At 40.7% G+C, this 27,727-nt stretch overlaps 1 protein-coding gene across 6 annotated transcripts in view; it reads right to left on the bottom strand.

Moving 5' to 3' along the window:
* MAST4 (microtubule associated serine/threonine kinase family member 4) overlaps positions 1-27,727 on the bottom strand; it is a 716,609-nt gene that overhangs the window by 26,637 nt on the left and 662,245 nt on the right. For all 6 annotated transcript variants that reach the window (XM_069749605.1, XM_069749612.1, XM_069749636.1 and 3 more), the window contains 4 exons: positions 21,979-22,187; positions 15,308-15,446; positions 10,568-10,700; positions 5,281-5,446 (listed from right to left, as the gene is read on the bottom strand). In XM_069749605.1, the coding sequence (XP_069605706.1) occupies positions 5,281-5,446; positions 10,568-10,700; positions 15,308-15,446; positions 21,979-22,187 (647 nt within the window). The remainder of the gene's footprint in view (positions 1-5,280; positions 5,447-10,567; positions 10,701-15,307; positions 15,447-21,978; positions 22,188-27,727) is intronic.

The raw sequence follows: 27,727 nt of genomic DNA, 5'->3' as shown, positions 1-27,727 counted from the left end.
GCTTTATAAATTGGGTTGGGACCATCAGTTGTGCTGATCAGAAGTCTGGTGGATACACAGCTGATAGTTCTACTGAATAGACTGCTAGAATTTGCATTATTGCAAGAAAAAAAGCAGCTAAGTAAATAAAAATGAGTGGCCATCATTACTTTAAGAAATGAAGGTCAGACAGTCCGAAAAATTGGGAAAACTTTGAAAGTGTCCCCAAGTGCAGTTGCAAAAACCATCAAGCGCTACAAAGAAATTGGCTCACATGAGGACCGCCCCAGGAAAGGAAGACCAAGAGTCACCTCTGCTTCTGAAGATAAGTTTATCCGAGTCACCAGCCTCAGAAATCGCAGGTTAACAGCAGCTCAGATTAGAGACCAGGTCAATGCCACACAGAGTTCTAGAAGCAGACACATCTCTACAACAACTGTGAAGAGAAGACTTTGTGCAGCAGGCCTTGATGGTAAAATAGCTGCTAGGAAACCACTGCTAAGGACAGGCAACAAGCAGAAGAGACTTGGTTGGGCTAAAGAACACAAAGAATGGACATTAGACCTGTGGAAATCTATGCTTTGGTCTGATGAGTCCAAATTTGAGATCTTTGGTTCCAAACACCGCGTCTTTGTGCGACACAGAAAAGGTGAAAGGATGGACTCTACATGCCTGGTTCCCACCGTGAAGCATGGAGGAGGAGGAGGTGTGATGGTGTGGGGGTGCGTTGCTGGTGACACTGTTGGGGATTTATTCAAAATTGAAGGCATACTGAAACAGCATGGCTACCACAGCATCTTGCAGCGGCATGCTATTCCATCCGGATTGCGTCTAGTTGGACCATCATTTATTTTTCAACAGGACAATGACCCCAAACACACCTCCAGGCTGTGTAATTGCTATTTGACCAAGAAGGAGAGTGATGGGGTGCTACGCCAGATGACCTGGTCTCCACAGTCACCAGACCTGAACCCAATCGAGATGGTTTGGGGTGAGCTGGACCGCAGAGGCAAAAGTGCCAACAACTGCTAAGCATCTCTGGGAACTCCTTCAAGATTGTTGGAAGACCATTTCCGGTGACTACCTCTTGAAGCTCATCAAGAGAATGCCAAGAGTGTGCAAAGCAGTCATCAAAGCAGAAGGTGGCTACTTTGAAGAACCTAGAATATAAGACATTTTCAGTTGTTTTACACTTTTTTGTTAAGTATATAATTCCACATGTGTTAATTCATAGTTTTGATGCCTTCAGTGTGAATTTACAATTTTCATAATTATGAAAATACAGAAAAAATCTTTAAATGAGAAGGTGTGTCCAAACTTTTGGTCTGTACTGTACATACATGTGAATGTAATTTTTCTGTATGTTTTTAAAACACTCTGTATCAATAGGAACGCACTAAAGCTTATATGTCTACACAAAACCATAGTTTGCCCTGCAGATGTACTCATGACAAGGAGAAAAATACAGTATTTAATGACTGCTCAGAGCCGTATAATTATTAGCGCACACAGGCGGACGACTGGTGTATCAGAAGAAAGTCAACGGCTACATTCCAAAACATCCTTTTTATTATACACAGAGAGTTCATGATCCATATAATTAAAACCCACGGCTAATTCTTTCTAATTAGCCCAAGTAGTAAAATGTACTTTCTGGCTGTTTACAAACACACAGCGTAATGTATCAAGATGTGGGTAAAACAAATTACCGTACAAAAAAATTGTTTGATGTAAAAGCACATACCCACACCGAAGCCCTCTGTCCCCAAAAAGAAAAAAAACCTTAATACTGTATTGTTCATCTCCACGTATAATTATGGTACATCAGCGATATCACCAATATCGCCTTGTGAGTTAGATGTAAAATAACCCATAGGTAACAGACCTATGATCCAATGGAGGCCTCGAAATATCTAGGTCTTCAGCCAAACCTCTATGTCTCATTTTCCCACTTCTATTCCCAGAAAGTTGTCCTGTTCTGCTCTCAAGGTCTTCAGCCGGACCTCCATTCTCCCACTTCCATTCCCAGAAATTTGTCCTGTTCTGCTCTCAAGGTCTTCAGCCGGACCTCCCTTCTCCCACTTCAATTCCCAGAAATTTGACCTGTTCTGCTCTCAAGGTCTTCAGCCGGACCTCCATTCTCCCACTTCCATTCCCAGAAATTTGTCCTGTTCTGCTCTCAAGGTCTTCAGCCGGACCTCCCTTCTCCCACTTCAATTCCCAGAAATTTGAACTGTTCTGCTCTCAAGGTCTTCAGCCGGACCTCCATTCTCCCACTTCCATTTCCAGAAATTTGTCCTGTTCTGCTCTCAAGGTCTTCAGCCGGACCTCCATTCTCCCACTTCGGGTCCTGTTCTGAGGGATGGGGCACCCCATTTAATTTGACTATCCCCCAAGTGTACAAAGCTTCGAATAGTCGACTTCATCTTGGTAGACTATGATATTATCTAGCTGGCTCTAAAGTTTATACTTTAATTATCGTACCCGCTATCGTCTGGATCTTTTCCAATTTTAGTAATTTGCTATAAGTAAACACAGCAGATGTGTATATATAGATAAAGGGACCCTACAGCAGAGATTAAACGAGGTCTCCTTTCTGGAGCTGGTTAACGATACCTAGAACCACCTTTATAACCTAGAATTACAACAAAGCATGAAACATTATAGTAAGTAAATAGATTGTAGTATACGTAAAAAACATAAGATACTTAGCTGATATTTTTTTTCTTTCAAAAAAGTGTAAAAGCCTTCCCCACCGCGACAAGATCAACCCAACCAGGATGTTGCCTATCCCTAGTAACTCACCTCGCTATGTGCCAGCAGGCATCAAAGCAGCCGGTGGCAGAATAGGACCCATGCCTGACTGAGGAAAGAGGAGTAAAAAGGCACAGCCCAAAAGAAGCAGCCACAACCCCAAACATACTGATGTACAGAGAAGAAAAACTGAAGCAAGACCAAAAGCAAGGGCCAGCGCATCTGTTACTACAAGTGTAATATGCAGGTGAATATGTTCACTGTGGCCATTAACAGACAAATAAAACTTAGAATAAAAACAAGGTTTTTTTTTTACTAAAAAATGTAAAAATATATATATATATATATACTTGGTTTACATGTGTTACTATACATTTATTTACTGCAATGTTTTATGTATTGTTTTTATTCTATGTTATATTTGTCTGTTAAAGACCACAGTATATATCTGCACTTACATATTAGACTTATACCAACAGGTATGAAGGTCCTGGTTTGAAGAAGAAAACACTATAAAAATGTGAAAAATGTCAGTCTGATCCCAGCACTATTATAATATTTTGTTAGTTGCATCTTATTCTTTACAGAAAATCTGAATAATGTACAAAATGCCTTCCGCTGATGTGCATAAAATCATTGCGGGGGCGGCAATCACAGTAAAGGGCAGAAGCACTATAATGCAAAACAGCAAGCGTGCCAACGTTGGATGCCACATGTAGGCTTAGGTTACGCTGAATGTAGAGTTCACGGTCCTGTATGAATATGGATCCCTGCTGCCGGCCACATTGCGCCAGGACACTGCTTTTAATTAAAACAGGTTGATTTCCCTAACACCCGGTGCGTTAGATTATACCCTCCAAAAACATAAAATTTCATTGAGCTTTTAGACGGAGGAAAATTTTCTTCGAGCTTAGTGCAAAGAAATAAAGCCGCAATAATACATAAAGATCATATATTTACATACTGGTGTGTGCACTTCTGCGGTACATTATGCAGAATAAATGTCATTACGATCATAGCGCTGGCATAACCTTAGCCTTTTAATGCATCGGGGAAATTTGTGGAAACAGCAGGTAGGGAAATAAGGGATTTTGTTTAATTATCGTTTAGTTTTGCCACAAGCTGTGTAATGGCACTCGGGGTCAGCCCGCAGGTTCACACCGGAAAGGTTATTGAATTTTAAATGAAAGAAGAACAGCTGTTATATAAATAATATTACCTTGTAATAACCCTCAGTGAACTCATTAACAATCTGTGAAGGCTCTTTGTTTGCTTTCTACTTTGCATTATTTACTATGAGAGCCCCCCAGTTAGTCACATTACCGCTTATTTGGCGATTTGTTTTAGCTGCGTAGACAGCACTTACTGATGGCAATCCAATGGCGAGCCAGGCAGCTACACGTCCCTAACCGGGGTTGGCTCAGTTTTACCATTTGCAAATAATGAACTGATATTGTAAGTCATAGACCAATTAAGCTTAGAAACAACACATTCAATTATAAAATTAGCTGTAGAGAGGAGCTGAGTTTTTTTCTATATCTCACCATGAGAGCTGGCTAATTGGGTAATGTGCTGATAGAATGGATAACGCTGTTACTGCAACACTGGAAAGCCACTATCTTATAAAACACAACTGCTGGATCACAGGCAAATTGACTTTTAAAACGTCTATTTAAATCATGCGATCTTCGGCATTAAATGATGGTCGTTTAACAGCCCGTTTAGATAGGCAGACTGCATAATATGTGAACAGGACCATCAATAATAGTTGGTACCTTACAAAGGGGGCTTTCACTTCCTGTGGAGGAGAAGCGATTACACCAGCGAAATTCTGAGCAGTCAGACTGTGAAATGCCCGACCACAAGAGGTAGTAATGGCAGATACTATAACAGCATTTAGAAAAGGGCTGGATGCTTTTCTTACAACAAATGGCATTGTGGGTTATAAATAATTTAGTGATAAACTATAATGGGTGGAAAAAGCTTGAACTTGATGGACTGTTGTCTTTAAATGAGGTTGCCCATGAGTACATATCACATTACTCTGTGAGATCATGTAAACTATAACTGGAAAATGACAGATCCAATGTAATTTTTGACAAGGCGTAAATGTTGCTGTTGTCCTGAATCTGGCAAGTTTTTGTTGTTGTTGTTCCTGCGCTTCTATGTTTCTAAGATCTGGCTTTCTATTCCACTCCGTTGGCCGTTGTACAAAAGGATCCAAGTGGTGGGACTCAGCGACTGGGCATGTGTGACCACCAGCACTGAACACATTAGGTGGACAATTACAAGAACAGAAGGGGGCACCACAACAAATATCTCAAAGCAAAATCAGGACACAAACATTTTTGTTTTATTACTCTAATTGAAAATGTGTTCAGTTTTATATAATAACTATTTTTGGGGCAACATCTATTGTTCCCAGTGTTTATACAGTACTACACAGCACAATATAGACATTAGCAGACCCTATAATCAGCGCAGTACATTTATATAAATTGTCCATGACAACAACAAAAATGCATTTCACCTTAACCTTTTACTCACCACTGATAACCTGACCAAACAAGTCCTCTGGTGTGTCCCCAAAGAAAGGGACGCATCCGACCAGGAACTCATACAAAATAATTCCCATCGCCCACCAATCAACAGGCTTCCCATAACCTTGTCTCAAAATCACTTCTGGGGCAATGTATTCGGGCGTTCCACAAACCTAAAATCCAATTGAAGAAATAAATGATGATTAATAAAATTATAATTTATACAAAGTAAATAGGAAGCAAAATACAAAACAAAAACAAAAAAAAGGGTAAAACAATTCCGTCCTAATCTGTACACCAAAATCATATGAGCCATATTCAGCAAAGATTTTTTGACAGTACTCTGGCGTAAAAAGCTTTGAAAACCCACATACCGTAACTTTGCTGCAACTTGAGATGGCTCAAAATTTTGCAACGTCTGGCATTCTGACAAAGTGGGATGAGGGACGGGGGCATAGCGAGCGGCGCTTGTCACATTCATGATGAGTAGGAGGTGCACACCACTCGTCAGACACTCCTGATTCAGGAACAGGCATATGCCTCTTTGTAAATCAGGAGTCTGGCTCCAGCACATCTAGTCATCAAGACCAGAGTGAACAACACTGGCTTTAATAAATCGGGCCCTTTGTCTTTTGTATCTTTCCAGATGGGCAATTTCTGGATGGGTTGCATACTGAGAAAAAAAACTTAGGGATCATATTTTGTTCAGGCGTCCACCAGTGGATAGACCATAGTCACTGCTCCAGATCCACTTAAATTTGGCAAGGAAATTTCCTTTGAAAATTACACTCGCCTCACTCCGGCCTTTACCGGCAAAGCCGTGCAGCCTCTCTCCATTCCGGCCTTCAGATGGACTGGGCAGTGACTATAGTCACGCAATGTCATGACACTTTGAGACCTAGTCGGCATGGAATAGCAAAAGATTTTGGGAGGCATCTGGAGGAGATGACGGAAGACCAGAGCAGAGAGGGGCTGTGCAGCTGGACAAATGAGGGCTGGAGTGAGAGGAGTATAAGTCAAATAAAAACTGAACCCTTTCTGATTCTTTAGGAAAGTGTAAATTAATTTGGTTAGTTTAGAATCAATTTAATGATTTCTATTGTGTACAAAATATATGTCAGTGCTATGTGTACAATATATGGCAATAGTGTTTGTATCCTCTTAATATATTGCAGTCATCATATTATACAGCACTGTGTACTTACAATTGCTTAATTTGCCTTTCTACCCAATTAATTTAATTTTCATTAGGCCTATGACTAGCTGAATCCTTCTAAGCTCTATGTAGAAACGGGAGGTCAATATTCCCAGTATGAGTCACTACAAAAGTCCCTGGCTGGAGGGGTGGGGAGGCGGTAGCAGTTGGGTCACTTTTGAAGAGGGGAATGATAAATGAAGGGACAGCAGACTTTCTGTTTCTACATAGAGCAGAGAAAAAAGAATCATTAGCTGGGTAGAAAGGCAAAATGTGCAATTGTAAATACACAGTGCTATATAATATGGTGATTAGTGATGAGCGAGTATACTCGTTGCTCAGGTGGTCTCCGAGTAATTGGGACTGCGCGGAGATTTAGTTTTCGTTGCCTCAGCTCCGTGATTTACGGCTGCTAGACAGCTTGAATACATGAGGGGATTCCCTAGCAACCAGGCAACCCCCACATGTACTCAGGCTGGCTAGCAGCCATAAATCATGCAGCTTCGTGGACAAAAACTAAATCACCGAGCAGTCACAAATACTCGGAGACCACCCGAGCAACAATGCTACTCGCCCATCACTAATGGTCGTTGCAATATTTTAAAAGGAAAAAAATGTTGAAGGGAGAGCTTCTTTAAAGTGCAAGTTTGTACTTTTTTTCTCCATATTATAGGGATAGATTGTTATTAAAGGGGATCAAAGCTATATATCTTAACTGGAAATATTTGCGCTAACAACATGAGGCCCAGTCTACCTTACGAGTGATGGATGAGACACAGCTGCTTAATTACCGCCAGCTCTCACCGCTGCTGCCAAACGTTAGACATGAGCTGAGCAGCTTAAAACTAATAAACATCAATTTTCTGCATATATTCACAACAGTTTTATATCCCCCTCCCACAAACACTGGGGATAAAAACAGAAGGGTAAGAAATCCTGCTGGTAATTCATTTGACATATTGTGTATGGTTAAACAAAAAAGAAAAATTAGATTCAATTTAATATATTATATTTTCATGTTAAAAAGTATTAAATTAAGAACGAACCAAACCATTTGCAGTGCAGCAGGAAAGTGAAGAAAACATATATTCGGCCAAGATATTGTTCAGATGGATTTCTCCCCCAAGTCACTTTAGAATACACAGATTGTGGACAATTGGTAATGAGGCATGAAAAAAAGTCAATGGACCACGGCTAAGATTTCAGCACCTTTAATTGTCCAATGCATCATAAGCCTCAAAGTAGTCTACAGAGATTCACAGACTTCCCTTAGTGTCTTACTGCGCCGTCTTAAATATTACGACAGTACAATCGTATTTTTGGGTAGACAACCAAGAAAATTAACTAGGCAGAATCGTAAAGAATACGGATATTTATTTCTGTCATGTATTACTTTCAGTCAATGAATTCAACAAGGAAAGGTTTAAAATAGTTGTGTCACAGTAAAGAGCTGCTTAAATACCCTTTTAGCATATTTGGAGTTAATAGGTCGAGGGGGATCTGACTTTGAAGTGTTCAGATTTTGCTCTTATTTTATTCTCGCTGTTCGTCGGAGTAAGTCGTTTTTTTGTTTGTTTTTTTTTCTAAAGAGGACCTGTCACTTGGTCAAAAAAATGTAGTTCAATACCTTTCAAAAATGTCTGAGCTCCCCTGATTGTGCAGCGTCACTCCAATGCAGAGATATTCACATTTGGGTTTTTTTCTGGAGCGTAAAATGTGAAATCTTTGCTTTGTAGCCAATTGGGCGTTTTTTCATAAATTTTTTCCGTCCCTTCCAGATGTTGCCAATTACAGATCGGCAGCTAATCTATCAGTCTCAGATGATCCTGAGTGGTAATTCCAAGCACCGGGTAGGGAGAAGAAAAAGTCCACAACCCCAGAAAAAAAAAAGAGAAGATTTCACATAGCGCACTCCAGAAAATCAGGGGAGCTCAGGGAGCTTGCATCTAACTTTTTATTGAGCAAGTGCCAGGTCCTCTTAAAATTCTCCATATAATTCCAGAGATATCTATATATATAATTGTCTAAGGGTTTTTCTGTCTGTCTGTCCTGGAAATCCCGCGTCTCTGATTGGTCGAGGCCGCCAGGCCTTGACCAATCAGCGACGGGCACAGCATGGCGACGATGATGTCATAAAGGTTGCCTCGACCAATCAGCGACGGGCACAGTCTGCCGCGAATTCGCCTCGACCATGGCAACAATGATGTCATAAAGGTTGCCTCGACCAATCAGCGACGGGCACAGTCTGCCGCGAATTCGCCTTGACCAATCAGTGACGGGCACAGTATCGACGTAGATGCCATAATGGTTGCCATGGCGACGATGATGTCATAAAGGTTGCCTCGACCAATCAGCGACGGGCACAGTCTGCCGCGAATTCTGGAATCATCATTGTCCATATACTACGGGGACATGCATAATGGCGGCCTCGACCAATCAGCGACGGGCACAGCATGGCGACGATGATGTCATAAAGGTTGCCTCGACCAATCAGCGACGGGCACAGTCTGCCGCGAATTCGCCTCGACCAATCAGCGACGGGCACAGTATCGACGTAGATGTCATAATGGTTGCCATGGCGACGATGAAGGTTGCCTCGACCTATCAGCGACGGGCACAGTTTGCCGCGAATTCTGGAATCATCATTGTCCATATACTACGGGGACATGCATATTCTAGAATACCCGATGCGTTAGAATCGGGCCACAATCTAGTATTCTAATATATATATGTTAATGTCATTGGTATTTTTCAGGGGGGCATTGCTGACAGCGTAATAATGCACATCAGCCTAAAGATAAGCTCCTCTCTAAGGGGAATGCATCACCAGAATATAACCTATTGCTTAAATCAGGTTTTTACATTAAATGTATTTTTCTTTAATAGTTTGATAATTTTTTTATCTCATTTCTTATACACACACATTTTATATATATATATGTGTGTATGTATATGTACTCCGGAGAGATATATTTTTGTATGGTCCCTGCCCTCAAAGTATATAGATGATATGCCCAATGCAGTTCAATTATCTTTAGAACACTTGGAATTCTGTATGACACGAGCTGCTCCTCACTGCTCTCCTCTCCCGTCTGGGACAGTACATCACACAGCAGTGTGAAGTTCCCCGCTGTAACGCCCAGTCTGAGATGAGGGTGTGCGGCCAAGCCCCGTTTTCTGTAGAAAACCAACTATTATCAGTAGACTGGCTGATTGTAACAGCATGGAGCTGCCCACTACTGCAACGTCCCAGACAGGAGGTGGAATTAGTGAGGAGCAGATCCTGTCACACAGAATTAGAGGTGTTCAAAAGAAAATTGAAGTGCACAGGACATCTCATCTTATGAGGGCAGGACCAGTATAAATTTTTTTTTTTATCTCCCTGCAGTACCCCTTTAAATGTTCACATTGGCCACTAGGTTTTATATTAGATTCACACTCCCTGTTCTAAATAGAAGACTTTTCAGCAGTCTCATTATCATCACAGACGGGATTACAGTGAAAGGTAACACCTCTTTATACAGCTGATAACACAGAACCACATCACCATACACAACAGATGATTATCACAGCTCACCTCCTGCCCCCTCTGTTCCAAAGGACCTATGCCTGATGATTGCATGCTCATTAGATACATCAATACAATTCAGTAGGATCCGAGTCCATTTATTACTGCTAATGTCTATGAGCCCAACAGGAAGAAGGAGTCTAATATTAAAGCAGTGGCCACTGGAAATACTAGAAGAGTTCTGATTTTTCAATGTAAAAAATGAAAACAAAGACATTTAACACAAAAATATACGATGGATAATCTTCTGATGGCACATTCACTTTAACATCCTCATCTATTAACCAAAGTAGAGCATGACTACGAAGATCTTGTTTCAATCCGGAGCACTTCTATGAGCATTACACACATTATATGCAGTGTTAAAAAAAAAAAAAAACCTGACTAGAGCTGTATAAACAAACTTACCAGTACATTTTACATAAAAAAAAAAGAAACTTTCACTTGTATAAACTTTTGAGCAAAGTATATTTTAAAGACTGAAAGACTCACTTAAAAAAAAAACAAAACGATAGTAGTTAAGAAGCTGACCTGCTTGTCCAGAAACTCTCGCGCGTCCTTCTCAATGTGACCCTCATAAAGGTTGGTCGTCATGCTCATAAGACCCACTTTGGAAAGTCCAAAATCTGTAAGCTTTATATGTCCCATTGAGGTTACCAGCAAGCTGTAAATCAAAGAGATGCTTCAATTTATAGACCTACAAGCCATATTTCAACCAAGTGTGATTTTATTTCCTGTGTATATATACAAAAAGCAGCTATTAAATACATTATTGCATGTGAACAGCAACAACAATCCTAAAAACATGGATTGCACTGGAATCTGTAGACATTCCCTCTAAATTGTAAAGCGCTGCAGAATTATTATTATTATTACTTATTATTATAGCGCCATTTATTCCATGGCGCTTTACATGTGAGGAGGGGTATACATAATAAAAACAGGTACATTAATCTTGAACAATACAAGTCACAACTGGTACAGGAGGAGAGAGGACCCTGCCCGCGAGTGCTCACAATTTGCAGAATATGTTAGTGTATAAATATCAATACTATTATTTGGTTAAGGAAACTTGTATCAAGATGGAGCATGTCTGCTCGTCAGCGGATATCAACCCTTCTGGGCTAAAACCTATGGCGAGCTTGTCAAGCATCTTATAAGATTGCTAAATACATTTGACAAGTTGTGGACTGCCCAGATTAGTTACTGAGAAAATGTTGTCAAATCAAAGCAGCCAAACTTCAATGTCTCAGAGGTAGAGGCAACGCTACTGTTCGAGTGAAGAAAATAGGATCCAGATCCAAAAATCCCATAAAACAAATGTTTATTGAAAATTCATAAAATCCATTATAACAGTATAGTAGCCACTAACCCTAGAGTGGGGAGTTCACAGTGGTAGACGCGTTTCAGACCCTAAGATCTTTAGTCATTGCCAATGCTACTGTTGACTTAGTTGGTTATTTTAATGAAGAAGATGACTACTACAGCAATGCTTCCATAAGATTGGTATAGCCCTCAGGTGATAGGGTAGGGGGTGCAGTGCACAGACTGTAAAGATTCCTTTTGTCATATCATCAACCCTAGATGGAACAACTTATTATTTTTTGGTTGAACACAGATCGCAAGAACATCCTGACTAACTTGCTGGACCACAGTTCACCATCATTTCAACACTGTGGAACACCCTCCACACAGTCCTTATAAGTCCGGGTCGTAAGGCATTGGCTCTGGACGTTCAGCAAAATACAAGGTATCAAGGATACTTCCCTTCCAAACAAAGTACCTTGCATTCTAAACCACCACTAACACCCTCACAACCAGCAAGAGCTATTACAATGCTCCAAAAGAAGCTTGTTTTTAAGAAAGTGATCAATAGCTCGTTAGGAGACAACCTAAAAGTATGTGCACATGGCATCTATTCCCAGGTGAAGCCACTCCAGTAAAACTCCGGAGGTTCCTTTCCACAAGTAGCGTTGCCATCATTCATCTGGTATAGCTCTGCCGCCGGCATCTTCCATTTACATGGAATAATCACCAGCACTGTATGCGACCAAATGATCATTAGTGAAATTGGTTCTTTGCACACAGTTTTATTATTGTCTGCAGTTTATTCCCTGCATAAAATACGTGATCTCAAGAAACATACAAGTATTTATTAGTTTAATTGGAGCACAAGATTACACAAATCAATGAACGGGAACGAAAAGTCTTATGAGCGTTCTTCAGACTGATCATCGGCAATGTAAAGCATAGATATAGAATATTATCTGTTGGTTCTCTCAGCTATCTTTGTGTGGACCATTTATTGTATTCACGATTATTATTTTAGTCTATGCAATTTAAAAAAAAAATGCAGACAAAAATGTAATTCTATGTAAGGCTCACCTTTTCTGTGATAAAAACTGTCTACACTTTACAATCATTAAAAGCAATGGGAAAAGTTACGGATGGCATGAAATCATGAGAGCGACCACACTATACCTCCATTGACTTCTACACCGTGCCTTCTTTACAATGCCAAATGGGATCATCTAATACCAGAAACATAACACAACACGTTCACCAGTCATCAGTGCCTCTAATTAGAAACAGCAGAACTAATTTGATGACACATTACAGATTTTGTTTCCCCATTCTTCTCAGTAACTGGGGGAACCATACTAGTCCGTCCATCTGAAATTTCATCTAGTTAAGCTTCCTAGTCACAAGGCAGCTAATCCTCCCTGACCTCATCACAGTGCCCGTCCTGCACACCGCCTCTGCATGCAAACTTCTATGGTCAATGCAAAAGAAGGGGGGGGGGAGGAGAAATGGTTTTCCTTTGTGAAAAAATTCAATGGCCATTCCCTCTAGGCTTTGTGTGCCACAGGCAAGTGATTAATAAATTATTGTATACCTGCTTAATGTAGTACAAAGGGCACAGCCCAATATAGATGTCACGGTACTGATCGAGGGAGATTAGGAGGTCAATCTATAAAGATCCTGCTACACAAATAGTAACATAGTAACATAGTTAGTAAGGCCGAAAAAAGACATTTGTCCATCCAGTTCAGCCTATATTCCATCATAATAAATAAATCACCTGCAACACTTGACTTTTTTCAGAGACTAAAATTACAGAATTTGTCAAATAGCCAAAATTTATTGGGCTCTCTTAGAAGCAAGATGAAGATACACATCGGTCAAATTTTTCCTCATTGGATACGCTAGCTCTCGATGTGACCAGCCCTAGCCAAACACCAATACAGTTATGTTATTTTAGGGTTTGCATTTCATGTAGGTATTTAAAGAAGTTGTCTGATTAGAAAAAAATAATAATATTGAAGATAGAAAGATATTAAAATATGAGAGTCCTGGACAGTGGTTGATACCTTTTAATGGCTAAAGACTTTCATATATGGTTGTCCTGAAGTAGTCGGATTTGACTCTGAAACGCATTGATAAATAAAGCAGCTTCAACTAAATTGTTTATGATATGTTCTTGAATCGGCAGAACACACTTGAAGTCCACTTACTCTGGCTTTCTATTACACACAACTCTGTATACATTGAAAATATAATATACACATATATATATTAGGGTCACAACTAAAAAACATCTTTTCTCCCAATTAAGACAACCCATGTTAGTCCAACATCTATAATTATCCCCTAACGCCACTAACAATAATAATATGCAGGGTGAAATGAGAACACAGGATTAGTTTTAACGGGAAGAGCGGGAAATAGCCTACTGCAATAACATCTGGCCATTGTTTATCATTTGTGGGAAAAAAAGCATCTAACAATCTAGCTTTCAGTTCTCAGGCCTGCTATCCAACATTTACCACCAGAGAGGAGCCAGAAGGCTCCCATACAATTAACAGTACTGGCTAGTTGCAAAAAAATTAATGGGCTCAACCTGATGACTTTCTCGGAAACATTTTAAAATACAGAGAATGCAAATTCACAAGTTCAATATGAAATTGTGACATCTTCAAGGACACATCAAGTGATTCCCTGCACTCGGTCACAAGCTGCTTGTGTATAGTATCGGTGGATAACCAGGGGGACTTACATGTCATACTGCATTAATCACATGTACTGTAAGCCTTGGCACAAAAAAGGTCAGTTTAATCCTGTAACCATCCATGTATTTCACATCTTCAGGACTGGACCATTTTTTTTTCTTCATTGTATTCTACAAACTGGGGGAATACGGCCAAAGAGATAATGTTTTTCTTTAGGAGGCCACCAATCTTAAGTAGAGAAACATATAGGCAATGCAATGCTGGCAGAGAAATAAGATATTCCCCAGGGTCTTTAGTGCTCACTTATTAGAAGTAGAATACAACAAACAAATATTTATTTTACGGTAAAGAATAAGTAAGCGGCACTCCCGAATCACACGCTGTTTTACTCAACAGAGCAGGCAGTGCCGGTTGTTCATGCAAGCGGCATTGATTATGCGATGGCAGTTTTTTTTTTTTATGTAGCCAGTGCTTCATCTAGCTGATGCGCCTGATGAAGCGGTAGCTACAGTGTGAAACGAACGCCACCTAGTGTGTACAACCCCTAATGACCACTCCAAATGTCTACTGGATGAAAGAGCACCATACAACCATGGTGAGTGCCACTTCTAAGCTTTTTTTTATCTGCAGCAGAAGAAATATGCCATCTGTAACAAGTTCAGCTCAACCTTGAAAGTTTTAAGCCATGGCTTGCTTAAATATATGAAACGTGTCTAATATCTTCCTATGAGGGTCATGTACAATGGCATTACCTCACCTTCTATCATGACTTTTAGTCAATATGGATCATATAAAAAGCCTTGCCACTTGAAATGCGATAAAAAGCCAAACCAGAACCTCCGTTAGAATCACTGCAAAGTAGGAGACTGGTTGGTTGGGTGAGAGACCTTTCGACAGGATTTCTAAAAGGTAAACTTTCTACTTAAAGAGACCGCCAACCTGCCTTAAGAAGACCTATAGGCTAAGCAATACTATGCATACTTTATTTCCCATGGAGTGTTGCAAGCCTATATGTCTCCAAAAACAGATGTATTCGAAAGGATATGAAGCCAAACCAGAGCCGAAGCCAAGTACATTTTTCAAAAGCTATGTCCTATCCAATACATAGTGTGTGGTATAATAGCTCAGCTCCATTTAAATGAACGATGCTAAGTAACAGACATGGCCCATGGCCCAGAGTGGCATGATTTCTGGTAAAGAAAAATCTGACCATTTCTCCAAACCCTCCTGGAATCCCTGCAAGAGTCACTAATGAACTTACTTGTCAGGTTTCAAGTCTCTGTGCACGATTCCATAGTTATGGAGATATTCCAGGGCGAGAACAGTTTCCGCAAAATACATTCGAGCCATGTCTACGGGCAAAGGTCCCATGTTCTTCAGGAGGGTGGCACAGTCTCCTCCTAAAGCAGAAAGCAAATGTGACAGGTGATTGATATAGAATCTAGTAAGTCAGTCCACAAATATAGTGACATGGTCAAAGTTTTCCTGGGCGCATCTTTCAGACTCTTTAAAAATTCTGTAAGGCGTATGCATGATAACTTTAGGAATTTGCTCATTTCCTCCACCAAACCTTTGGTATTGTTTTTATGGTATTCTCCAGTCGTTAATCTTTTTGCATGCTTAGTGTGTGTTTTGTGTACTTTGTTGGTGGTAGTCATAGGAACAAAACGGTCCCATAGCTTTAGAATACAAGGCAGGAATTGTTCTCATCAGGAGCAGAACAATGCTGACTGCAGTACAAATATGTCAAGACTTACAATAATAAAATGGGGTAGTCATTATACAATGTGTTCAAGCTACAAAAATAAACAAAACGAAAATATCAAGGAAAGATACTTCCAATTACTGTCTATATCCAAAATGCTAAAAGTGTTAGTGTCAACAGTACATGAACAAAATGTCCAATTACTTTATTTCTAAATCCTCCCTGAGATACTGTATGTATTTGTTATTTTTCCAAAAAATACAATATGTTCTACAGTAGATTAATGGAAAATGTGATCACTCCTACACGCATTTTGTTTTAAACAGCATTTCAAATGTACATATCTTGTTTTTATTGCATTTTGTATATTTTATTTTTATTCTATACCCTTTATTGAAAATTACAATAATAATAGAAAATCAAATACAAAATCCAGGTTATTGTCCAACGTTCTGAACTCTCAATAAGACGTGTAATACAATGTTTAACAGGAAGAAAGGAAAGTGGTAGGATGGGGTACATACCACAAGACAAGGAGTAAGAATCGAGGGGAGGGTAAGGGCAAAGGGAATGAAGGAGGAAGCGTTTATGGTCATACCACCACCAAGTGTCTAGGAACCTGGTTGTGGTGTCAGACATCCTAGGGGCCATAGGACCCTTCAGAGGCCATTGTGCGCTACAACGAAAAGACTCTGTGGCTTTGCAAATATATAGGAAAACCCTGGATGACTTCTTTCTAGTGTCCTTGGAGGAACATTTAGTAAGTAATTTAGGGGATCCAAGGCAATTGGAAAAGAAGCCCAACTTCCTCAATATGTAAACATTTTTTTTTACTTTGCAATGTTTTGACATGCATTTTTACTGCATCATCAAACACTGTATAACAACCAGAAAACCACTAAGAACTATCATCTTTTGAACTGTGCAAAAGGTCATTTCACCCAATGAATGAGAATTTTGTTCATTCATCAAGTGATGAGCAGCCTGTTTACATGGAAAGATTATCGTGAAACAAGCATGTCTAACAACACTCCACCATTATTTTGCAGTGTAAATGCAGCTTTACATGTAGCTACAAAAGCTATAAACCTCTACAGGAAGGATTACGATAACTGTCGAGGACAAATATGTAGAGGCATAATGGTCAGCCATTGATATTGCCGTTCACTGATCTAATCAATAGGTCATCGAGTCTGACACAAATTGCAGATGTCCAGTGTATCCTCTGGTAATTTGCATTATTGTTTTTCTCTACATCACTTAATTTATTTAGTTTGAGACATTAAAAAAACATACAAGTTTTCTATTTGGTTTTGACGTTGGCAGGATTCCCCAAAGGTTCTTGCTTTTGACGTCCAAATAGATGAGTAATGATGGGTAGACATATACTCGAGCAGTGTTCCCTAAGCGGCGGCTCTCCAGCTGTTGTACCTTTACAATGTCCAACAAGCCCTGGCAGAAACAAGCTGTCAGGGCACATAGAGAGTTGCAGCTTTACAACAGCTGGAGAGCTACAGCTTGGGGAACACTGCGTTAAACAAAGAATGAATCAATCTACCTCATAAATCCCATGGCGTAATGTAAAAATGAAAAATACTATGAAACGGGAAAATAAAGAAGTTAATGGAGATTTTCCTGAACATTTGCATTCTGATGGTATTCAGCTGAAAAAAATCCACTTGAAAATTCAACCCATTTGTCATGGTTCACGGGGAGAATAACTTTATCAAGCCCACCACTCACACCAATTTGTCATAAACCCGGGTTGTTTTGTTGCCCCTGGTTCTTTCTGAAGGGGATTTATCTATATCCCACTTCCCAGTTCTGGTTTGGAACTTGCAGCTCTCTGGCGCCCCCCTTACCCTCAGGTCAGACCATGTACTGCACCTAGGATAATTAGTTGCCAGAAAGTCTGCCTTCTATGTACCGGCTATTGTGCATGCTGCAGTGAGGTCGATATAACTACTCACACTCAGGCAGGAACAATAATTATCAACGCCGCCGGTCACTACAAAGCCTCCCAATTGCACAGGACAAATTCTGCTGCCACCAGCTTCTATTTCTTAATTATTAATGGGTCCAACTGGGCCAACCCAGATTAGTAGCGTAATTCACTTCAGAGGACGTGACCGTACGTTATAGAGCAAGGAGAGACAAGCTAGTAAATTTTATATTTTACTCCAAAAAAAGTAGGCAGTGGTACAGAGGTATAAAAAGATATTATAAAGACGACAATTATCGTATGTACAATACAATTACAAATAAAATGGGATTAAAGTTCAAAAACACTTACATTTTGTTATGTCATATCAATTCATGGCTGACCGTGTGCTGTGGGGGGGGAGGGGAAGGACGAGCATATATCCAGATGCATCACCCCTGTCCCTCAACAGGACCCCAGACAAAGACACATGAAGACGGCAGCTTCACTCACTTATTTCCTATACTAAAACCCAGGCACTTCGTGGTGACCTCACTTACAGGCTGAAAGATCCCATTTACTTACATTTATGGCACTCATTTTTATGCCTATCATGCTGTATGAATCTCGTATACGAAAGATACGTGGGCGGCACGGTGGCGCAGTGGTTAGCACTGCAGCCTTGCAGCGCTGGAGTCCTGGGTTCGAACCCCACCAAGGACAACATCTGCAAAGAGTTTGTATGTTCTCTCCGTGTTTGCGTGGGTTTCCTCCGGGCACTCCGGTTTCCTCCCACATTCCAAAGACATACTGATAGGGAATTTAGATTGTGAGCCCCATCGGGGACAGTGATGATAATGTGTGCAAAAAATGTAAAGCGCTGCGGAATATGTTAGCGCTATATAAAAATAAAGATTATTATTATACAATGATCAGGAGGTGCACCACGTCGGGGCGATTCTTTTAAGTGTAAACATGGTTTAATTACATGACTCACTTAAGGAGAAACCCGCTCTTTGCACTCGATGGACATCTGGGATATAGAATTCTTATATCTCTAGCCCTGATCAGTGCCAATAGACATAACCTTCAGAGAACAATAGAATCTAATGCTTTCTGTACAAGTTTTAACCAGTACCAGGTAGGAGGGGGAAATAAGGGATTTTCAGAGTCTGACTGCGCAGCGTAAAGCCATATAAATTCTTGAGGGGGGAGAAGTATAGGATTTCACATACAGGCAGAGTGAGAAGAGGGGGGTCAAAAAGGCCCACAGCTTGTGTCCGACAGGCCATGGAACTTTTAGGTAGATACTCAAACATGGCATATTCACATTATTGTGACACCATTCTCTTGTCAATACATAAATGGCAATCATCAATGGCTTTCAGCGATATACACACATCTGTTCTTTTGAATTCCAGAAAATCCCTGTAAGATTGCAGCCGGACCAGTCCTGGATGGTGTGTATGTATCGATGTGCCTAGCCTTGGTGATGTAAAACCCAGAGAGCAGGCTCCAGCATGAATAGTGTCGAGAAGGTTTTAATGGGCCTGGATTTTGGGTCCGGATTTTAAGGAACAACTTGAAGAGCTGGGCGGGACTGGTCATTCCCATAATCCAATCTAGGAGGTACATCTGGTGTGAACAGGTAGATGAACTGCTCCATAATGGTCTGTATCTGGAGGGTGAAAGACCTTGTTTATGTGGCTCAGTCTCTGCCAGATGCTGCGAGCAAAGGAATGACATCTAAATAAGTGAGCCAGTGCTATATATTGACTATTTATTTTCTGTTTTGGTTCTGCTATTCTGTTTTAATGCCCAGAAAAGGCTGTGCTATTTGAACCTTATCTGGAAGCTTATGGACATACAGTTATATGAAAAAGTTTGGGCACCCCTATTAATCTTAATCTTAATGTTTTATAAAAATTATTTTTTTTTTGCAACAGCTATTTCAGTTTCATATATCTAATAACTGTTGGACACAGTATTGTTTCTGCCTCGAAATGAGGTTTATTGTACTAACAGAAAATGTGCAATCTGCATTCAAACAAAATTTGACAGGTGAATAAGTATGGGCACCCTTATCATTTTCTTGTTTTAAATACTCCTACCTACTTTTTACTGACTTATTAAAGCACTTTTTTTGGTTTTCTAACCTCATTGAGCTTTGAACTTCATAGCCAGGTGTATGCAATCATGAGAAAAGCTACTTAAAGTGGCCACTTGCAAGTTGTTCTCCTGTTTGAATCTCCTCTGAAGAGTGGCATCATGGGCTCCTCAAAACAACTGTCTAATGATCTGAAAACAGAGATTATTCAACATAGTTGTTCAGGGGAAGGATACAAAAAGCTGTCTCAGAGATTTAACCTGTCAATTTCCACTATGAGGAACATAGTAAGGAAATGGAAGAACACAGGTACAGTTCTTGTTAAGGCCAGAAGTGGCAGGCCAAGAAAAACATCAGTAAGGCAGAGAAGAAGAATGGTGAGATCAGTCAAGGACAATCCTCAGAACACCTCCAGAGAGCTGCAGCATCAACTTGCTGCAGATGGTGCCACTGTGCATCGGTCAACTATACAACGCACTTTGCACAAGGAGAAGCTGTATGGGAGAGTGATGCGAAAGAAGCCGTTTCTGCAAGCACGCCACAAACAGAGTCGGCTGAGGTATGAAAAGCACATTTGGAGAAGCCACTTTCTTTTTGGAAGAAGGTCCTGTGGACTGATGAAACCAAGATTGAGTTGTTTGGTCATACAAAAAGGCGTTATGCATGGCGGCCAAAAAACACAGCATTCCAAGAAAAACACTTGCTACTCACAGTCGATGTGAATACTTTTCTGCCCAATGATGACAGAAGTATTCTAGGAGTGATGCATTTATTGGCTAACCAGAAAATAATATGTTTTCAAGCTTTCAGAGCACAGAGGCTCCTTCTTCAGGCAGAGAAGGAGCCTCTGTGCTCTGAAAGCTTGCAAACATATTATTTTCTGGTTAGCCAATAAAGGTATCACTCCCAGAATACTTCTGTCATCATTGGGCAGAAAAGTATTCACATCGATTTTTCTGGCTAACACGGTACCACAATACAATTTGTTATTGCTACTCACAGTAAAATTTGGTGGAGGTTCCATCATGCTTTGGGGCTGTGTGGCCAATGCCAGCACCAGGAATCTTGTTAAAGTTGAGGGATGCATGGATTCCTCTCAGTATCAGCAGATTCTTGACAATAATGTTCATGAATCAGTGACAAAGTTGAAGTTACGCAGGGGATGGATCTTTCAGCAAGACAATGATCCAAAACACCGCTGCAAATCTACTCAGGCATTCATGCAGAGGAACAATTACACTGTTCTGGAATGGCCATCCCAGTTCCCAGACCTGAATATCATTGAACATCTGTGGGATCATTTGAAGAGGGCTGTCCATGCTCGGCGACCATCAAACTTAACTGAACTGGAATTGTTTGTAAAGCGGAATGGTCAAAAATACCTTCATCCAGGATCTAGGAACTCATTAAAAGCTACAGAAAGTGACTAGAGGCTGTTATTTTTGCAAAAGGAGGATCTACTAAATATTAATGTCACTTTTCTGGTGGGGTGCCCATACTTATGCACCAATTTTGTTTGAATGCAGATTGCACATTTTCTGTTAGTCCAATAAACCTCATTTCAAGGCAGAAACATTACTGTGTCCAACAGTTATTAGATATATGAAACTGAAATAACTGTTGCAAAAAAAAAACAATTTTTATAACACATTAAGCTTAAGATTAATACGGGTGCCCAAACTTTTTCATATAACTGTAATAAACTTCACCTGTTTTGGACCTGACCTCATTGACTGCCTATGTGAATGCTACTGATTACCAAAGAGCTTACATCCCATGAATTGCCACTGACATTCCATCAGACAGTGAAAATGCTGGTCACACTAGTGTGATGGCTTCAATTGAAAGATGACCAGTATTGCAGATCTATTTCTAAGAGGATCCGCACAAATCATGGCAGAGCCTGTTGATTTCTAATGTTGACTATCACATTTTCCTAAGGAGTCAGGTACTTTGCAAGTCAGAAAAGATCAGTTGATATACTATTTCTGGATTACAGATCACGGCAAGGAAAAAAGGGGGTAAACAATCAATGGTGAACTGTGTAACTGCAGTCCACTAGCTAAAAGAATTATGATTGCAGCTACTCTACACTGGCACAAAAAACAGAATCCTTTAAGTAAGGTCTGGAATTTCAAATAATCAACAATTCTCACGAAAAGAGTGATACATAATGGCAAAATTAAAATCCCAACTTACCTTCGACATACTCCATGACCATACATAAATGACGTTTGGTCTCAAAGGAGCAGTACATGCTGACCACAAATGGATTTTCTGCAAATGTTAAAATGTCCCTCTCCACGAAGGCCTGTTGAATTTGATTTCGGAGGACTAAGTTCTGCTTATTGATTTTCTTCATTGCAAATCTTTGACGGGTTTCCTTATGTCGGACTAAGTAAACAGCCCTGGAGAAAGAAAAAAAAATCCAGGATTCGTAATGAATTTTAGTTAACTCTTATTGATAGAAAACATGCGGTACCAAACAAAACAAGAGTGAGTAGGAAAAGATCTTTGAAATGAGCTTAAATTATTTAAAACAATTAATTGGAACATAAAGGTTTCAACACAGCAATTGGAAAAAGTATCTGGCATTTCTCAAAAACAAGATTAAGTGATCAGGTGGAGATCGATTTCTTTTAAGAGAAACAGAACAAATACATGAATGAAAACTGTCACAACTCTGTTATCAGATTACCTGGGACCAGGGTTTCCTTTCCTGTCCTCAGCGCTAGAGGTGCCTTAGCTATCCCTGCTCCCCTGATTACTTCTGATGGTGAAAACACTGGGGCCAGGTACCTTGCTGAACTCCTGAATCAGCCCAAATGCTGTAGCCCTCCCCCCACCCAGGGAAGTGGGGAGTAATAGTGTATGTATATACAGTACAGACCAAAAGCTTGGACACATCTTCTCATTTAAAGATTTTTCTGTATTTTCATGACTATGAAAATAGTACATTCACACTGAAGGCATCAAAACTATGAATTAACACATGTGGAATTATATACTTAAAAAAGTGTGAAACAACTGAAAATATGTCTTATATTCTAGGTTCTTCAAAGTAGTTACATTTTGCTTTGATGACTGCTTTGCACACTCTTGATGAGCTTCAAGAGGTAGTCACTGGGAATGGTCTTCCAACAATCTTAAAGGAGTTCCCTGAGATGCTTAGCACTCGTTGGCCCTTTTGCCTTCACTCTGCGGTTCAGCTCACGCTAAACTATCTCGATTGGGTTCAGGTCTGGTGACTGTGGAGGCCAGGTCATCTGGCGTAGCACCCCATCACTCTCCTTCTTGGTCAAATAGCCCTTACACAGCCTGGAGGTGTGTTTGGGGTCATTGTCCTGTTGAAAAATAAATGATGGTCCAACTAAATGCAAACCGGATGGAATAGCATGCCGCTACAAGATGCTGTGGTACCCATGCTGGTTCAGTGTGCCTTCAATTTTGAATAAATCCCCAACAGTGTCACCAGCAAAGCACCCCCACACCATCACACCTCCTCCTCCATGCTTCATGGTGGGAACCAGGCACTTAGAGTCCATCCGTTCACCTTTTCTGCGTCGCACAAAGACACGGTGGTTGAAACCAAAGAACTCAAATTTGGACTCATCAGATCAAAGCACAGATTTCCACAGGTCTAATGTCCATTCCTTGTGTTCTTTAGCCCAAACAAGTCTCTTCTGCTTGTTGCCTGTCCTTAGCAGTGGTTTCCTAGCAGCTATTTTACCATGAAGGCCTGCTGCACAAAGTCTCCTCCTAACAGTTGTTGTAGAGATGTGTCTGCTGCTAGAACTCTGTGTGGCATTGACCTGGTTTCTAATCAGAGCTGCTGTTAACCTGCGATTTCTGAGCCTGGTGACTCGGATAAACTTATCCTCAGAAGCAGAGGTGACTCTTGGTCTTCCTTTCCTGGGGCGGTCCTCATGTGAGCCAGTTTCTTTGTAGCGCTTGATGGTTTTTGACGCTGCACTTGGGGACACTTTCAAAGTTTTCCCAATTTTTTCAGACTGAATGACCTTCATTTCTTAAAGTAATGATGGCCACTTGTTTTTCTTAGCTGCTTTTTTCTTGCCATAATACAAATTCTAACAGTCTATTCAGTAGGACTATCAGCTGTGTATCCACCAGACTTCTGCACAACACAACTGATGGTCCCAACCCCATTTATAAGGCAAGAAATCCACACTTATTAAACCTGACAGGGCACACCTGTAAAGTGAAAACCATTCCCGGTGACTACCTCTTGGAGCTCATCAAGAGAATGCCAACAGTGTGCAAAGCAGTCATCAAAGCAAGAGGTGGTTACTTTGAAGAACCTAAAATATAAGACATATTTTCAGTTGTTTCACACTTTTTTGTTAAGTAAATAATTCCACGTGTTAATTCATAGTTTTGAGCCTTCAGTGTGAATGTACAATTTTCATAGTCATGAAAATACAGAAAAATATTTAAATGAGGTGGTGTGTCCAAACTTTTGGTCTGTACTGTACACAAACTAGACTTACAAGAAATGATGTACAAGGATAAATGAAAATAACCATCATACAAATATGCACTCAACAGTGGTACACTGGTGAGAAAAGGAAGGAAAACCAAACAGGAGAGAATGAGAGAGAATTAGGATTTGTACGCAGCCAAAACACCAAGAAACCGTTAGAGATCAGAACTCCAAACGCCTCTACCAACAACCAACACCTCCACTCCACACCAGGCATTATAAGACTAACACTGGCAATCCAGATAGTCAGAAGCAAGTATATATATAGGAGAGGGGAGTGGCCAATACTAAACAGCTAAGATCATCCAAGTAGGAAAGCTTCAGAGACTCTAAGATGAACAGTTTAACCCCTGCACTGATAACAGAAAGCTGCACCATTTAATATGAAGGAGACGTGCTTCTTATCAGCACAGCAGTACGTCAAATCAGAAACTGCGGTCTTTTGGCCGATCTCTGTTGCAGTAAACCCGTGACAGAAACTTCACCTTCTTCTACATATAGACTTTCTATAGATGTGGTTACATTTGAAGTCTACATAATCTAGTATACAGCAGGGTTGACCAATAACACACTTGTCTGACTTTATACAAATAGCCTCTGCAGAAAAAGAAAGGAATTGAACTCTAGCGCCAACTATTGGATGTAGCAATCCTAAAAGTCATTATTTAACCTTTAGCAAGCCTTGCCACACGACTTCGAATAAGAAGCCAGACATGAAACTCACCTAGACAAATCAAATCACATGCTTTGCACTGAGGAGTAGCAAACACCCCAAAACATGTGTCTGCAAATAGACTTTCTGGATTGGCTTCTTATCCCAAGTCATCTGGCTAGGTTCTGTAAAGAGTTTAGACTGACTTTTAGGAGTGTTACATCCAAAAAGTAGCACTAGAGTTCAGTTCCCATCCGCTCTGAAGAGGTTATTTGCATATTTAGATTCTCAGAGGAGCAGTAAATGGCCTATAAGCCTCCTTACACAAGGTTGGCACTCTCCAAAAGGGAGTGATATTCCCCCTTAGACACCTTGTCTGACAATAGGAAGTTATGCTCAACAGGAATCCATAAAGTCGCCCCAAAACCATCAGACACCCATCACAAGACATAACACAGGCATTTTGAGTGTAGCATGTATGTCTAATTTATCTTTTCTGGCACTATTACAATAAGCAGTAGTACGAAACTTTAAATCATAAACTAACCTAACCGGAAAACCTAGCTCTTAAGTAACTAGAAAACTCTGCACACATTCGATCATAAACCAGATAGTCAGTTCTCTCAAGCAATTCCGTCCATAATCATCACAATGAACAATTTTTTACACATGCAAAGAAATGCTGGTAGACATAAAGCTTTCTCTACTTTCATGGCAAATTTCCAGCAGAGCTTGGTGACCAGATGCTGCTTTCCAAATCTGTAGGAAATAAATCATGTTGAAAAAGAGTCACTGTGAGCCTTTTTTTTGTAAGCCCATGTTCTTTTCATCTGAAAGAACTATTGTATAAGGCCATTTATGAAGTTTACCAATGGACAACAAATGTGGCTCTTAATCGGTCACTTGTTTTGAGTTTAAAAAAAAAGAGGACCTTCTAAATCACAGTATTCGAGACTGTTAATAGTGATAAAGCCAGTGTCAGCATAACGATTATTTATGCAGCTTTATTAACAAGGAAACACAGCCAGTACTTGTGCTCAATGGTAAAACATCAAAATGAGATTGACAAAAGTGCCGTAAGAACAAGGAAAAAAGTGATTAAGATTTCAAGACTGATGGTATCTAAAGTAACTGGCCATCTTAAAGGCAAGTCATCATCAAGAACTGAATTACTGTTTAAATCAAAATTTTGTGTTACTTTTTTTTTGCTTTTTTACTTTTTTGGAAAACCAACACAGACTTTAGTCACATGGAACTGACCCAACCCTATCTTTTGTATTGAAGTATCTAATGAGCTTGAGTGAGTGAATAGTGAATCCTGTGCTAGCAGCTGTGTGTAGCTGTCATTGTAAGTCTGCCTCTGCTGATATGAAGCCTGCTGAAAACTCTCCCTTAGGCCGGTTTCACACGTCAGTGGCTCCGGTAAGTGAGGTGACAGTTTCCTCACGTACCGGAGACACTGACTCACGTAGACACATTGAAATCAACGTGTCTCTGCACATGTCAGCGTGTTTTCACGGACCGTGTGTCCGTGTGCAAAACACGGAGACATGTCAGTGTTCGTGGGAGCGCACGTATTACACGGACCCACTAAATTCAATGGGTCCGTGTAAAACACGTACCGCACACGGACGCTGTCTGTGTGCAGTCCGTGTGCCGTGCAGGAGACAGCGCTACAGTAAGCGCTATCCCCCAGCGTGGTGCTGAAGCCGCCATTCATATCTTCTTTCCAGCAGCGTTCGCTGGAGAGAAGATATGAAAAATCCTTTTTTTTTTTTTTTTTTAGTTTTTTAATGTTTTAAATAAAGATCCCTGTCCCCAAACCCCTCCCACCCCCTGTGCGCCCGCCCGCTGGTAATAAAATACTCACCCGGCTCCCTCGCAGCGTCCTGTCCTTGCCGCAGCTTCTCCTGTATGAGCGGTCACGTGGTGCCGCCCATTACAATCATGAATATGCGGCTCCACCTCCCATAGGGGTGGAGCCGCATATTCATGACTGTAATGGCGGCACCACGTAACCGCTCACACAGGAGAAGCTGCGGCGAGGACAGGACGCTGCGAGGGAGCCGGGTATTTTATTACCAGTGGGCGGGCTCACAGGGGGTGGGAGGTGGGTGGGGACAGGGATCTTTATTTAAAACACGAAAAAAAAAAAAAAGGATGTTTCATATCTTCTTTCCAGCGAACGGTGCTGGAGAGAAGATATGAATGGCGGCTTCAGCACCAGATGCAGGAGACAGCGCTTATCTCTAGCGCTGTCTCCTGCAAGCTCCGTGTGGTACCCAGTCGGCACACGGGCGGCACACGTGTGCCACACAGATGGCCTACGTGAGCTCACGGACATGGATAACTCCGGTACCGATTTTTTCGGTACCGGAATTATCTGGACGTGTGGGACAGGCCTTAACAGTAAATCTGTCAGTAGGATCAACCCTTGTAAGCCGTCTATATGAGCATGAAGGTCATAGAAAGTTGAATAAAATTATATCTTGCCATCTCCAATCCGATGTCTTATTCCAGGAAAATCCAAGTTACCCCTAATATGTAAATGAGGTGTTAGAATCTATGGGCAGGACATAGACCTCCCTGAGAATCTGCCTCCAGAGAATATTTTAAATGAAAAGGGGCTTTTACCAGTGTGAGACCTGTAATAACTGACAGTCTGCTCTCCTGCTCACACTGGTAAAGGACCCTTTCATTTATAATGAGCTCTGGAGGTCAATTCTCAAGGAAATCTATGTCCCATCCATAGATCTAAAAATCTGATCTACATATTAAGAAAAACATGGATTATA

Source organism: Ranitomeya imitator, chromosome 1 (assembly GCF_032444005.1).
Source record: "Ranitomeya imitator isolate aRanImi1 chromosome 1, aRanImi1.pri, whole genome shotgun sequence".
NCBI lineage: Eukaryota > Metazoa > Chordata > Amphibia > Anura > Dendrobatidae > Ranitomeya > Ranitomeya imitator.
Note: the sequence above shows the minus strand (reverse complement) of the source record. Positions and strands in the feature narration are given on the sequence as shown.